The following is a 13,806-nucleotide window of genomic DNA, read 5'->3' on the forward strand; positions in this document are numbered from 1 at the left end:
CTTCCCCCTGCCTGTCTGTGCAGGCTCCTGACCCCCGCAGAAGGGTTTGCTGCTTTTTATCTTGAAAGCACTGGCTCAGGTGTGCGTTAATGGGTTGTTTGACGCGCTGCCTTGGGCTGCACTCGCGGTCTGTGCGTTAGCAGCTGCAGGTTTCTGCCTTCAGCTCTGCTGCCGGCCGTGCCGTCCTGGAGGAGGTGGCAGCTGGTGGCACCCTCGTCGCCTGGAGGTCCAGCTGAAGGTGAGGGTGCAACCTGCCTGCCACGGTGTGGGACTGGGGAGATACACATTTCAGTTTCAAGTAGGAGGGAAACACTTCAGGAGGCTGGGAAACGCTGCGTTGCGGCCTTTCACCACGGGCATTCTGGCATCCTTCTCCCCTGGGGTTTCTAGGAAACGTGACTTTCCTGTGGCACTGTGGGGGGAAATTGGTGTTTCGGGGCTGGGATTCCTTGGAGGGGCAGGCTCGTCTCTGTGCAAGCTCTGGGTGATTTGAACTTCCCTTCCCAGTTGCCTCTGTGGCCTCTGGTGCCTGGTGCTCTGTCCTTTTGCATTTGGCAGGCCCAGCAGCTGAGTCCTCTGCTCCAGGTGTGTGAGGTTGTGGAGGTTTGGGCATTTGGGCAGTAACGCTTGGCAGTGTCCTTGTTAGCAATGCTCTGATGAAACATTTGCCCAAAAGGCAAGAGGCGAGAGACACAGTGATCTAATAGTGAAAGAAACACGGTTCCAGGCTCTGGTTATCGTAACACGACCCTCTTGTCTTCATGCATCCTGTGCTAATTTAAAAAACAAACAAGAGCTTTTTATCCAGAGGCAGTTCGCCGCTCCTGTCCTTAAGCCAGGAGAGGGGTTTGCTTTCTCGTCTTCCTGAAGATCTGGAAGTGGATCTTCTTCCTGAAGATCCCAGCAGTGACACCAGTTAGGAAATGACTTGGAGCCTGTTGTGCATGAGGGGGACACTGCTGCCGTCCTTGGCGCATGGCGTTGGGCGAACAGCAACCTCCAACTCGCCAAACCCGGGCTGCGGGGAGGGACTGGACCTCAGCTCTTCATGTCTGGATGGCCCCACGCAAGCACATCGGCTTTCCCTGCTCCTTGGGCAGCCCCCGCCTGCCTCCTGCCTTGTTTTTCCCCGGGGACAGTTGAGCTCCCATGCCTGCCTTTTCCTGCCCATCCCGCAGCCTGTCACCTCCCGCTCTTGGTGGCTTTCTGGCATCTCTCTGGCCGTCTCCTCACCGTGTTGCTGTGCTGCCAGGGAGCTCGTCCCCGTGTTGGGGAGAAAACGATGAAGAGCTGCTTTCTCCAGACCTCGGGGAGACAGATCCTTGCTGGTCACCCAGGCCGTGGTGCGGGTGTGTCTTGTATCGAGGAGCGGTGACAGTGCTGAGGGTACTGCTGGAAAAAGGAGCCTGTGAATTCATCAGGGGTGCTCGTTGCTGGAGGATGTGTTCAGAAGGACTGCAACAGGCTGGTCATCCAGAAGAGCACAGATGAGCCTGGGTCCTGCTGGGAAGGAGCAGGGCTAAGTTTGGAAACTCCTCGCCTTGCCATGGTGCAGGAGTCGATGCTAAGGAAATAAATGAGTTGGGCAGCCGCCTCTGCTGCAGGCTGCTTATGTGCTCAGATCCCTGCTATAGGCTTTTGTGCTTGGTTTCCAATTCCAGCTGAGAGAAGATTAACGTGAGGTGGGGAGGAGAGGGCTATTTCTGTCGCTTTTCATGCCACTGGCTTGACTTCATGCTGCAAACTCAGACACTTCATCCAGTCAGCTGGGCCCAGTCCTGCAGGTGTCTTCCCACAAACGATCCAGGGAACAAAACTGATCTCCTTCACTTCAGCAGAGTCTGCTCACGTACGCAGGCCTTGAATTTTACTTTTGCTTGAAAGGTGCGCAACTTAAAGGAATTATTTGTTTGCCAAACTATTTTGTTTCAGTGCGTTCCATTCAGTGGTTGCTCTGCCAGAGTTTGTGTGTGTTTATCTTTTTTTTAAGTGGAATAAAAATTAAATCGCTTAATGATACTTAAGCAAATGACTCTTGCAAGTGCGTGTGCTCTGCTTTGGTGTCATGCTGTGCTTTAAGTAGCTCCTTGAGGAGATGTGGCGGAGGATTTGCAGGTCTTAGCTCTGACGGGGAGAGCAGAGTGCTCTCTGGCATCACCCAGCAGCATTGCTGGTTGAACGGATCCAGCTCCATTCTCAGCGACGCTGTGGCAAAGTGTCTGTAAGCTGAGTGCTTGGCAGGAAGGACTGGGGGGCAGCCCTGGGTGCTTTCTGGAACAGGAAAACAGATGCACTCGGTGTTTTCCTCTACTAACCACTAAATCTGATGTGGAAAAAGTGTGTGTACAGGAGATGAAGGCCCCCGCCAGTCCCTGCACTGCAGCAGCTTGTTGCAGCCAGGGATTCACTAAATGCACAGAATCAGGGTCTCTGGGAATGCAAGTGAGTAACCAATGCCCAGAAAGAGTCCTTTTGAACTTAGCGAGACATATCTTGTGTTGAGGTGAGGCAAAGTATGTAGGAAACACAAAGTTTCTTAAAGGTTGTGTTTGCCAACGCTTGCACGCCCTTTGCAGGGCCTGCTCTCTGGCACTGTTGGAGCGGGTCCTTCCCCGCTGAAAGCCACGAGCACAACACAACAGCGAGCGCCTCGCCTCCCTCCTGGCCCCGACACAGCAGCGCTCGCTGTCCCTGCGTCTCACAGGATGTGCTCGGCTCCGTGGCTCGGATCTGCTGAGCTCATGGAAACCGAGTGCAAGGGACGGTGCTTTTTTTTCATTTCTTTAAATAAAACAGAAACCAAACTGCGATGCCTTGCAAACCACAGACACCCACACAGCCAGCTCCTGTGTCACTTTGCAGATAAACAAACTCTTGGGCCTGTACCTCTGCTGTAATGACACCGGCTGGTTTGTGTGACCAGAAGGCAACATGCCATCTTTTGGTACAGAGGAAACCAGGCTGTTGGAAAACAGGTGGCTGGAGAGATGGAGCTGAAGTCTTCGTGAGGCTTTTGGGATCTGTGGAGAGTGCTAGGGGACTTGTGCCTGAGCAGCTGACCTGTATCCCCTTCAAGAAGTCCTCTCCAGGGGACCTCTCTGCTCCTTTAGAGGTTCATTGGGTGGTTTGGGGACAGGCTGGTTTTGGTGCTAGGGCAGCTTGATCCTCACGGGAGCAGCAGATGTCTCCTGGTGTTCGTGCATCCCTCGTTGCCATTTCATTTCTTCCCCTCTGTAGGCAGCTCATCTCTCCCCGTTTCTGCTGTTGTGAGAGCAGGAAAGCCAGGAGAGCTGTGTGCGTGCAGGGGAGCTGGAACACGGGGGAGCAGAGCAAGCCGCGCTTCTCCTCACCTCGTGTCCTTCCAAGGTGCCGTCCGCGAGGAAAGCTTCCAGCTTTCTGGGGTAAACAGAGAAGCACTGAAATACTTTACGTGCTTTCCAAAACCTGCAGAATTCGGCCATCATTCCTACTTCAGGTGTATTTTGGGAAATATTTGTTCATCTTTCAGCAAACAATGGTGGAAGCGGGGTGGGAAAGGCGCCGGGTGGGAGTGCCGGCGCGGTATGCTGAGAGGCATTTCCTGCCCTTATCTCCGCCACTCGAGGTATTGTCAGCGGGCTTCAGATCTGCAGCCTGTGTTACTGCAGCGGAGATCGCCAGAAAAGATACCTGCGCAGGAACGCCTGCGCGGGGCAGGAGCCATGGGAGGTGGGGAAGAGCTTCCCAGCAAAATGCCTGTGCTTGGGAAAGGCGTTGGTCCCAAAACAAAACCATTTGGGGAAGAGGTCTGCCTTGGTGCCAACCCTGCAGAGCTGCTGGTGGAGGTCAGCTTGAGCAAGTACTTGAATTTCTTGGTAGCATCTTTCTTAGGAAAAAGTTTGCAAGGATTTGGGTTTGTACCTATGTGGAACTGAAATATTTAATTATTACTGAATATGAACTGAAATATTACTGAAAATGAATATTACTGAATATGAACAGAATATTTAATGACTATTCTCATTATTATTTGTAATTTATTTACTTATACAATCTTTACTTTTGCGATCTTGAGTTCTCATGGGACTGAAACATTTTTTTTGTGTTCAGATCTATTCTGAAACTCTCAAAATAAGGTTTGCAGGTGCTACTGAAGCTGCCCTTGGCCTCTGCTGGCCCTTTACTGCCCAGGACCTGCCTGTGTACTCTGGCTGAGTTTGTTTGTTTTCAGTTTTCAAACCAATTATCTCACAGAGGAAAGGACATGCCTCGCTGTCAGTCTGCCGAGGTATTTATAGGTGAGGTCAAACCCTGGTGGCAGGTCTGTGGCAATGTTTGAAAGGAGTGGATGTCTCTGCCTTGTGCAACTTGTTGGGACGCTGCGGGCGTGCAGCTTGGACATCTCCCAGCAGCTCCGATATTGTATGTGGTTATTTGCAGCTTACCCTGATTTGGCACGCTAGCCTTGCCATTCGATGTGCGACACGTGAGTCTATTTGGAACGGATTTGCTCAGTTTGCTTGCGGCACTGACTTTATTTCATGTGCGTCTTTCCCTGTTGAGCGGCTCCTTAAATCTGGGGCGTGTTTCCTTCTGCTGGTGATGGGGTGGCTGCCTGTGGGCCTCCCAGCTGACCGCTCTGCGGGTGCTGCTGCGAGAGGCTGGCTGGTGTTGTGGTTGCGCCACGAGTCCAGCTCTGATTTAACTGTGCTTCTTGCTCTGAGCATAGAGCCTGTACAGCAGAAGCAGAATGGCCTACTGCGTGCTGAAGAGAATATCTGGGGAAAAGTGAAATGAACACAAAACACCATGTTTTTAAGTGGCTGAGGTGGTTGAAGTGTTGGTAATGCCTCTCTGGGAGACATCTGACCCATCTGCCCTCGGCTAGGAGTGGAGTAAGAAGGGGTGATGGATAAAGAAGTGGAGCACAGGTGATGCTTGTGGACAGTAGAAACCTGCCTGAGGATGTGTCTTGGTATCTCTCTCACGGGTTGTCTGAGAAATGACGTTTGTGAAAGACTAAGTAAGATCTTTGTTAGCTCACTTAGGCTTTTTTTCTGCTGATAAAAGAAGGCTACCTTGAACTGTAGACATGAAGGAATTGCTTGCTGAAACTGCTACCTAGTCAAGAGGGTTTTGCTTGGGTGTTTGAAGTGGGTGAGAGGTGGAATCACAAAGGCCAGTGAGAAGAGCCAAGCAATTAAAATGCAATAAAAAGAGCCTTCTTTTGAGATGGTAGGTGTTGCCTGCTGAGTTTTCCAGTGGGCTGGTCTTAATCATTTGTCTACATGGATGTGACTTGATCCCTCACACTTTCCTCCTCTTTTCAGGCTTCCACTACATTCCTACCACACTCTGCGATGGGCCCTTCCCAGCTCAGCCCCAAGATGCTGGTATAGCACAAGGCCACCGTGATCTTGAGGACCTGTGGAAGGACATCATTTCCAGCTGGGACGTCCTTCACCTCCTCTTTCCTGGCAGAGGCGATGGATGCCCACGTGGACCTCCTGACAGAGCTGCAGCTGCTCGACAAGGTGCCCACGCTGGAGAGGCTGCGGGCAGCCCAGAAGCGGAGGGCTCAGCAGCTGAAGAAATGGGCGCAGTATGAGAAGGAGATGCAGCACAAGAAGCGGAAGCATGAAAAGAAGAGAAATGCTGTTAACCAGAAGAAAGTATCTTTTGAAGCCAGTGTTGCTCTGCTGGAGGCCTCTCTGAGGAATGACTTGGAGGAAGGTAGGATACTTGTATCTGGCAATTTATTTTTTTGGATACCTGTGAGGTCCATGTAGCTCCTCGGTGTGCAGAGGCATCCGCATTGACATCCACGGACAAGACTACCCTTGGCATGGTGTTTATCTCTAGAGTGTTGCCATCTCTGGCATAGCTGCAGGGTTGGGTTGCTGAAAGCACGGTGAGACACAATCGTTACCTAGAATGACACCAGGAGTGGGTGCACAAGTGACAGGATGGGGCAGGAGTTAAGACCAAGATTTGGGAAAAGGAAGACAGCTTTCATCTCTTTCCTTTTCACACTTCCCATTTACAGAAGGTGAGAAACACTCCTTCGCCTTTTGGGTGTGCCTATTTTAGAGGTTTTTTAGAAGTCCGCCACAGGGATTTACATGTCAGTGTAAATCTTTTCAGCTTTTCTGCTTGGGGGATGGATTGAGAGCTACATGGATGTATGAATTTTCCCCATTTAGAATACTGAAATTCATTTCTGTGCTTAATGCTTCCCATAGAAGTGAGAACTCCAAATTGTTCAGAAATCAGTTTAATTGCTCCATTTCGAAGTGGGTCAAAAGGCTTTGCTTTTGTTTAAAATGAAGGGGAAAAAACGCCTAAAAGTCAATCCAAATTAGCCTTAGTAATGCAATGGGAAAAACCTGTAAGCTCCGGGAAGCCAGGGCTCTGGCAGTGGTTTGGAAATGGGACAGCTGAGCTGAGCTCTGGTGCTTCCAGCAACACTGCTGCTGGGTCTGAGGGCTCCTCAGCCCTGTTGAAGGGACAACGAAAGAGGCCTCTGTTACTCTGCCAAATGAGAGAATTGGGGCTTTGTTCCTACAGTGGCCACTGCAATTCTCCTGTGACTTCTATAAATGAAATACAGAACCTTTCTCTTCCAACACAGTAACATTTTTAAAGCGAAATCCTCTCTGGGAAGAGAGCTTGGGTCACCTGTTTTCCCAGTCCTGCCACTACAAGCAGTGGGCAAACACCTGGTTTTCCATTTCTGAAGATACCTTTAAGAGGCAGAAATCTGTCTGCCTCACCTCTCCCCCCATCTTTGCCTCATTTCCTACCAACCCAGTCACTGTGTACCACTGCTCATAAAGTCTAAGTCAAGATAGGGGGCTCAACCCTTCTAGGAAATAAGGACAAATGCCCCCCAGAGATGTAAAAACATTTCTGTGAGGAGACCTGGAGCAGTCTTTGGGGTTGCGGCTCTGCCAGGTAGTGAAATTGGTGTGATCTTCATCACCCATTGGTGTTGCAGAGACAAAGGAAGATGCCTAGGAAACCTGACCAGTTGGGTTGCGTCTCTGCTAGTGAATGTTGCTCTGGTTTCCAGCATCTTCTGCAAGAAGCAGTGTATGTGGGTAGAAAGCAAGAACCTTGTCTTGTAAGGAACCTCCGAGAGTTATGTTCCTGTTTCTGAGGAGGCCTTTCATGCACCACTACTTGCCCTCACATCCCACCAGTGCACGTTTCATACTGTTTGGAAATGGAGGGATTTGGTGGTGGACTGCATTTCCGCCCAGGTGGTTACAAGCATTTCCAAGTCCTGCTTTGTGTCTGTGTCTGTGCGTTCATTTGTTACCTCTCCATGGGAGAGCAGACCTGTGATAATGAGTAGCAACCTGCAGGCTTTTCTTTCTTTCTTCCTTGCTTTAAAGGTTTAACAATTGCTTCCAGCTCTCTGCTCCACTGAGCCTGTGTTTCTCACTCTGAGCAGTTCTGGTCTTCTAGGAAAGCCCCATCAACAAAGCCAACTAGAGCCGTGCTGTGAAATTATATCTGCTAGCATCACCTGAGGTGACAGATATATGACATTTATCACCCATACCTCTACAGACAGACACTTGGCAGCATGTGGTATGGTTTTGAGCACAGCTGCAGGTGCTCACAGTGCTGGGGTGGGCAGTGAGCACCTCATCGTCCCCCTCTTCATGCAGCGGTGGTGCCTCTGCTCAGCGCTGGGGCTCCCATCGTGTTGGCTTCTTTACCTTGGTGAGCCCAGGTCGCGACTGCAGGCCTTAACCATGGGTGCTTCCCCTGCGTAGCTGGGTTTCTCAGATGCCTCAAGTTTCTTAAACCTGATGGCTTTGGTGGTCAGTTAAGTCCTAAAAATAGCCTGTGGGCAGGGTCTGTCCTTTTGTGCTGTGGCACCAGTATAAAGGGAAGGAGGGGATGGCATCAATCCCAGATGCCAAACTGGGAAAATTCCTTATCAAGAGCCCTAGGCCAATGTGAGTGAATTCATGGCCTTTTGAAGGTCCCAGGGGATGATTTCAGCATATGAATCATCTTTTGTTTCCATGTGGGAAGTGAAGGGGGAGGAGAAATATACATTATTAAAAAGTTGAGAAGTTTCTGTGAGGGAAGTTAGAGCTGGGGGTGCCGTTAGCACTCGTCATCTCTGAACTACCTCTGAGCGGGCGTGCAATTTCCATCCTTTATTAGTTTTCTCTATTTTTTTTTTTAACATTCTCACTCCTGAGGTGGAAGAAGGGATGACAGTAGGTGCCATGCAATGAAATTAGGGATGAGCGGAGGTGAAGAGCAAGTTAGCTTTCTCTCTGGAAGGTGTGTTGTGCTGTGGCGTGGCCTCCTGATGGAGGTGGGCCAAGTCCCGAGAGATGGCAGCAGCAGGGCAGGAACCTGACCCTGCCCTTCAGAGCTCTGTGTCCCCCGGGGCCTGGCCGTGCTGACTGCGTCTGCTGCTTCCTGCGTCTCACACAGGTGTGATTGAAATAGCAGCACTTGTTTTGCTCAAAAAACAACCTTTTGCTTTCAAAATCCCGTGTCAGCCTGGAAGGTGTTTGCTTGGAGGGTGGAGACGCTGAGAGCAGCTCAGGCGTGAGGAGAGGTGACAGCGGAGCTGCCTGGCCCTGCTGCCACGTGCACAGCCCAGGGCCCGAGCTGGTGGCACTGGGGACATGGTGTGGTCATGTGGGGGGATTTTTGGAGAAAGAGTTATTTGTGTGGAGCCTTGTAGGTCTGTGTGGGACACGGCTTGTAGCCCCATGACAGGCACTACGATGGGTTCACGTCGTCCCTGCTCCTTTCAGCCAAAGGCCAAGCCCCACAGCTTCCTCTCTTGGGATGGCGAGGCAGTGAGATGGGGCTGAAGGAGATGGCTCTGACGGGGCATGTGGGCAGGAGCTGCGTGCATCTCCTGCAACGGATCTGTCAAAACGTCCCCGGTTTAGCAAACAAGCTGCTGCGAAATGCTCGCTGAGATCTCTGCTGACAGAACCAGGCCTGGGCCAGCCGCCCCCCACGGCTGCAGAGTGCTGGCTGGGACCTGCGGTTTGAAGCTGAAGTACCTACAGACAGCTCCGAGGGGACAACGGGGGGCTCCCAGGTGCCAGACAGGACCCACTCCATCCTCCCCCGTGGAGGAGCTGGGAAGGCCACGCTCTGGGGGAGCATCATGCCCAATAGTTACTGTAAAAGAAAATATACTGAAGCCCCAAGCCCAGCTCTAGGCACAACCTGAGCTGGCTGCAGGACGATGCTGTAGATGGGTTGGATGGGTGGGGGAGTCACTGGGAGATCTGGAAAGGAGATCTGTCTGCTGGACCAGGGGATGCAGTTACAGGGGATGAGAGGAGGAAAAACAGAATGGCAGCTCTGTGCTTGTCGTAAAGTGCATCTGCTGTGGGGTAGGAGACGGATGGGCACTGGGGTAAAGCTAGGAGGGAGGACCCCAGGCTAGCTGTATTATAGTGGTGTTGTATTTAACCTCTGTTCTAACAGTTATGAAGGAGATTTGCTTTATAATGCAAAAAACTGTATAGCTACTGTACTAATTTCCAAGAAATTACAAGGGCTGCCGAAGGCTGCGAGGTGGTGGAAGGATGCTGTTGGCAGGAGGCTGGTCCCAGGGTGGTGTCTGCTGTCGGGCTGTCGAGTCTGGGGCTTTCTGCATCACTGAGCTGCCGTAAGAGCAGTTCTGGGGAGCTGAGAGAGAGGCTGGCATCCCGTAAATGGAAAAAAAAAAAGAGCTCCCAGTGGCCACCTGCAAGGACACATGGCATTTTCTGCCTGGAAGTGCCTTTGCATGCCTGGCCAACTTGCAGGGGGAGCTTCTATCCCAATAGCAGAGGGTTCTGGAGGTACCCAGAGGTAGCTGGAGGGTTCACCTTAGCTATGGGGCAAGCTGTGCTCCTTTCAGGAAACCATGGGAGAAATAACGCCCCTGAAGGACTGACTCACCTTCCCGCAGTGCTGAAAGTGCCCTGGTTTCTCCTGCTCCATCCCTGCGGGTTCCCGTCCCCGTGGGCGCAGCTCCAGCAGCATCACTGCATGCGGCGAAGTCCTTCAGCCCCCACCTCCTGTGAGCAAAACTTTGTCAGGGCCAGAGAGTGCCGTAAAACTGTTTCTGGAGGAATTCAAACGTGTAAAAAGGATCCTAACGGTTGGTGTGCCAAAAGGGGAATGAAAACTCAGCGTAGGACCTGGCATCCAGCAGACTTGATCCTGTGAGCAGTTTGGGGTTTGCTGGGCCCTTGCCCCCACCCCACCACCTTGCACACTCTGTATGGGGTAGTACAGAGCGAGCTGAGGTGGCCTTTCATCTCGTTGAGATTTCCACCACAAGAGTGTAAATATTGCACAGCTTATTCATACAAGCACATCCCCCAAGTTTCCCTTCCTAATGACCCTTAAATCCTAAATGCTTGGTAATACGGAGGGTGAGGGTGACAAGCCCTTGTGTGCGAGAAGCACAGCCCTCCCCGGGCAGCTCCTTTCCGCTTTTTGGAATAAAACCAACCTTGTCATTTGCAAAGGCACTTTAAAGAGAGGCCCTAATTAGTGTCTATAAATTGCTTTCGTTAACCTTTCCTAGCTGATGTGATCTGTTCCCTTGTTACTAAAAACCTTTTATGAGGTGCCTTAATTTTCCACCCACATTATTAGTCTCCTGAAGCTTTTTACATAGAGTTCCTGTGTCCAAGTCTATGAGCAAGTGCATTTATCTGTTTCAGAAGATTTTTCTCCTGGGTTTTGTGCCCTTTGAAGGGCTCTGAAAGAAAGTGTCTTTTATTGCCAGCAGTCTGAGTGTATACCTGTGCTTTTGGGGAATGACTCGAGTCAGAAGCGAACAGTTTCTGCTCAATAACAAAAGCATTTCTCGAGTTTTTAAACTCCGTTGGTGTGGAAATGAAACCCCTTCTCTTCAAGAAGCTACGTGTGGGAGCTCTTGGCAGTGACGGATTTTGTTAATTTTGTTAATGGCAGTTGGTATGTCTTCCAAAAGCAGATTCACGCACTTGGCCAGATTTAACTTGGCTTTTTTCACACAATCTGAACCTGATGCCAAGGCGGGGTAGCTCGCATATGACAGCTAACGAGATGTCATCTGGGAGCACAGGCAATATTGAATATGCAACTTTCTCTGTTGTCATAACAAGTAAATTTTTTTTCCCCCTGACTTGCTGGAGTTTCAGTGAAGTGGGAACATTATTTCCATAAGAGCTTGAAATGCAAACTTTCCTTTTTGGAAATTACTGCTGAAAGTCCATCTCAGATTTACCTCCCCAGATTTGAGTCAACTGAAATGTTTTTGTTTCAAACTCTTTTTCAGCAAGTTTTAAGATGTGACCAGAAAATGCATGTTTTTTATTTTTTTTAAATATCAAAATGAAATATTCCCTTAACAACTTTTTTTTTTTTTTAATGTTGCACAAGCCGTTGTGGAAAAGCATTGGTTTCAGTGGGTTGAGCCTCTTCATGATGGTCATTTTGTGGAAGAGCTGGGGTGCCTGCTCGCTGGGCGCTGGCTGCTGGGTGTGCTGAGCATCGCTGTGTGCCGTTTCAAGGTGTGAGTTGAGAAGTGGGATTTTCCCATGTGTATGCACCAGAAACTCTGCATCTGTGGAGTCTCTCAATTCCTAGTAAGGCTCATAACACTGCACCCAGCGAGCAAGTGCTTTTCCTGGCTAAAACACAAACTGCAAATGCACACTGTAATAACACATCCTGACTGTCCTTGCTAAGACACAGAAATACAGGGATCCTGGATGGGATTTTTTTAACTGAAATTAAACCTCCAAATGTTTGGATGCTCGTCTGCCCACCCACACCTCCCTGGGCACATCTTCCCATTTGTGCTGCATTTCAGCAGTGCAAGCTGTCAGCTCATGCCATGGAAATGGGTTGGTTTCATGTTGTTTCAGTTTCTGGCTTTTATGTGTGCCAGTTTCTACCATTTCTCATGCTACTGAAAGTATTTTTTTGTGCATCTTGTAATAATCTTAGCAAATAAGCACTGCATGTTGGGTTCAAACTGCTTGTCCCTCTAGGAAGGTGGTTCTGTTTGGATTCAAGATGTTTTAAATTAAAGAGGGATTGGTCAATGGCTGTTGCTGCTCCCAGATTTTGTTTCTTACTAAAAGAGACTTAAATCACCTTAATTTGCTTCTAAAATTTGCCTACAATATATTGTGGAAGTGAAAGTCAGGAACCATCTGCTCGGCTGCATTAAAAAACCTGAGCTGTCTGCACATCGTTCTCTTTTTTTTAGAAAAGCACGCTAAAAAGTTGAGTTTCCTGGCAGTGAATGGCTCCTATCTGCCGTTGCTGTGTATCAGGGACGCTGTGCAGACGAGGATGCATGGGCTACGCGTTTAAATCCGGCACAACATATTTGTGCTGTTGATGGTCTCCACGCACCTGTAAGAAGGGAGTGTTCAGAGGGAGATCGAGGCAGTGGGCAGCAGAGGCCGAAGCTCTTGGCGCGGTGCAGCAGGTAGGATACGTCAGGTCACCATCTGCTCTCCAACCCTGCCCGGCCAAATCACAGCAGGGGGGGCTCGGGCGCTGTGGCTGCCTCTGCTGGGAGCCTCGGGGCTTCTGTCAGCCAAAGGCGGGTTGCTGCTGGTGCTGCGATTCAGCCGGCTGCTCGGGAATGCTCGTGCGTACAGCAAAGCGCTAAATGTCTCGCGTTGAACCTCTCCGTTCCCCGTCCTGGCTGCTCTGCCCCGATGATGTTGGGGCAGCCTTGTGTGGCTGCTTTTTCTTGTTCCTGTTGTTATCTATGGGCTGCCAAATGTCAAAGTCAGAACTTCCAAATCTCAGCCCAATAATATTTGCCGATCTATTGCTGGCATTTCGAGCCAGTAGCTTCCCAGCTTGTTTGTCCTTGTGGCTTCCCCAGGGGGAATCGCTGCCTGCTGTCCGGATGAGGGGGACCAAGGCACAGAAGGGAAGCGATGGGGCTGATACGGGTTGGGCCAAGCAGCTCGCCTGGCCGCCTGCTCGGTGGGATAAGGCTGGAGGGCTGATGCTGCAGCTCCTCGCTCCGAGGGGCTGTGACACGGGGTTTCTTGCACTCGCGGTGCTTCTTGCCTGCCTGGCTGCCCTCCAGGTGTGTGCTGTTTCCTACGCTCAGATAACTGCGTGTTTTGTCCCACTCCAATAATGAGCAACAGGAGCGTGAATAACAGCTCAGTCAAGGACCCCGGGTATTTTCTGCGTAACAAGCAGCAGCAACCCGGAGCGAAATATCGGCTCTCTGCCCCCGCTGGCTGTGACCTCCCCACTGCAGCGCTGTGCTGTGATAGCTAATCCAGTTCTGCCAGAGGTACGGAAGGTGTCAGCCTGGTCGCTCTTAAGCACTCGCTGTTACCTGGCATTTTGCAGCATCATTGTGTTTACACGTAGGTTTTGTTTGTATATGTACTTCAAAAAAAAAAAAAAAAGGCACGGTTCCACAGCCAATTCTTTGTAAATGAATAGTGGTGGAGAAATGAGTATTTCTGGAGGTGAAGCCCTCTTGCAGGACCAAGTCGTACAGTTCTGATTTACCCTCATGTACCTGAGGAAGCAGTGTTTGGGTGTCATGCCTGCGCAGGAGGAACTTGGCTGCAAGCCGTGGCAGTGCATGGCTGCAGGCTCTGCTTTTTGCCCCCTCTCCTGGCCAAGGAGAACTTTAAAGGTGGATTAAATCTATTTTTTCCAGATTTAAATTCCTTCCTTGCTGGATTGAGGCCAGCCCTGCTCAGCTGGTGTAGGTTTCTTCCTCCTAGAATCATGGAAAATAGAGGTTGAGCAGGCCCTGGGAGGTCATGTAATCCACCTCTTGCCCCAAGGCAGGAT

The 13,806-nt window shown here is 50.5% G+C and overlaps 1 protein-coding gene across 7 annotated transcripts in view; it reads left to right on the forward strand.

Annotated features, from left to right (window-relative positions):
- The window catches only part of PPP1R16B (protein phosphatase 1 regulatory subunit 16B), a 63,456-nt gene that overhangs the window by 14,401 nt on the left and 35,249 nt on the right, over positions 1-13,806 (forward strand). For all 7 annotated transcript variants that reach the window (XR_013939851.1, XM_080557532.1, XM_080557536.1 and 4 more), the window contains exon 2: positions 5,310-5,712. Coding sequence is in view for 6 of the 7 variants with exons in the window: in XM_080557532.1 (XP_080413658.1) it covers positions 5,466-5,712 (247 nt within the window). In the remaining variant the exon portion in view is untranslated. The remainder of the gene's footprint in view (positions 1-5,309; positions 5,713-13,806) is intronic.

Source organism: Anser brachyrhynchus (assembly GCF_964034855.1).
Source record: "Anser brachyrhynchus genome assembly, chromosome: 16".
NCBI classification, from domain to species: domain Eukaryota; kingdom Metazoa; phylum Chordata; class Aves; order Anseriformes; family Anatidae; genus Anser; species Anser brachyrhynchus.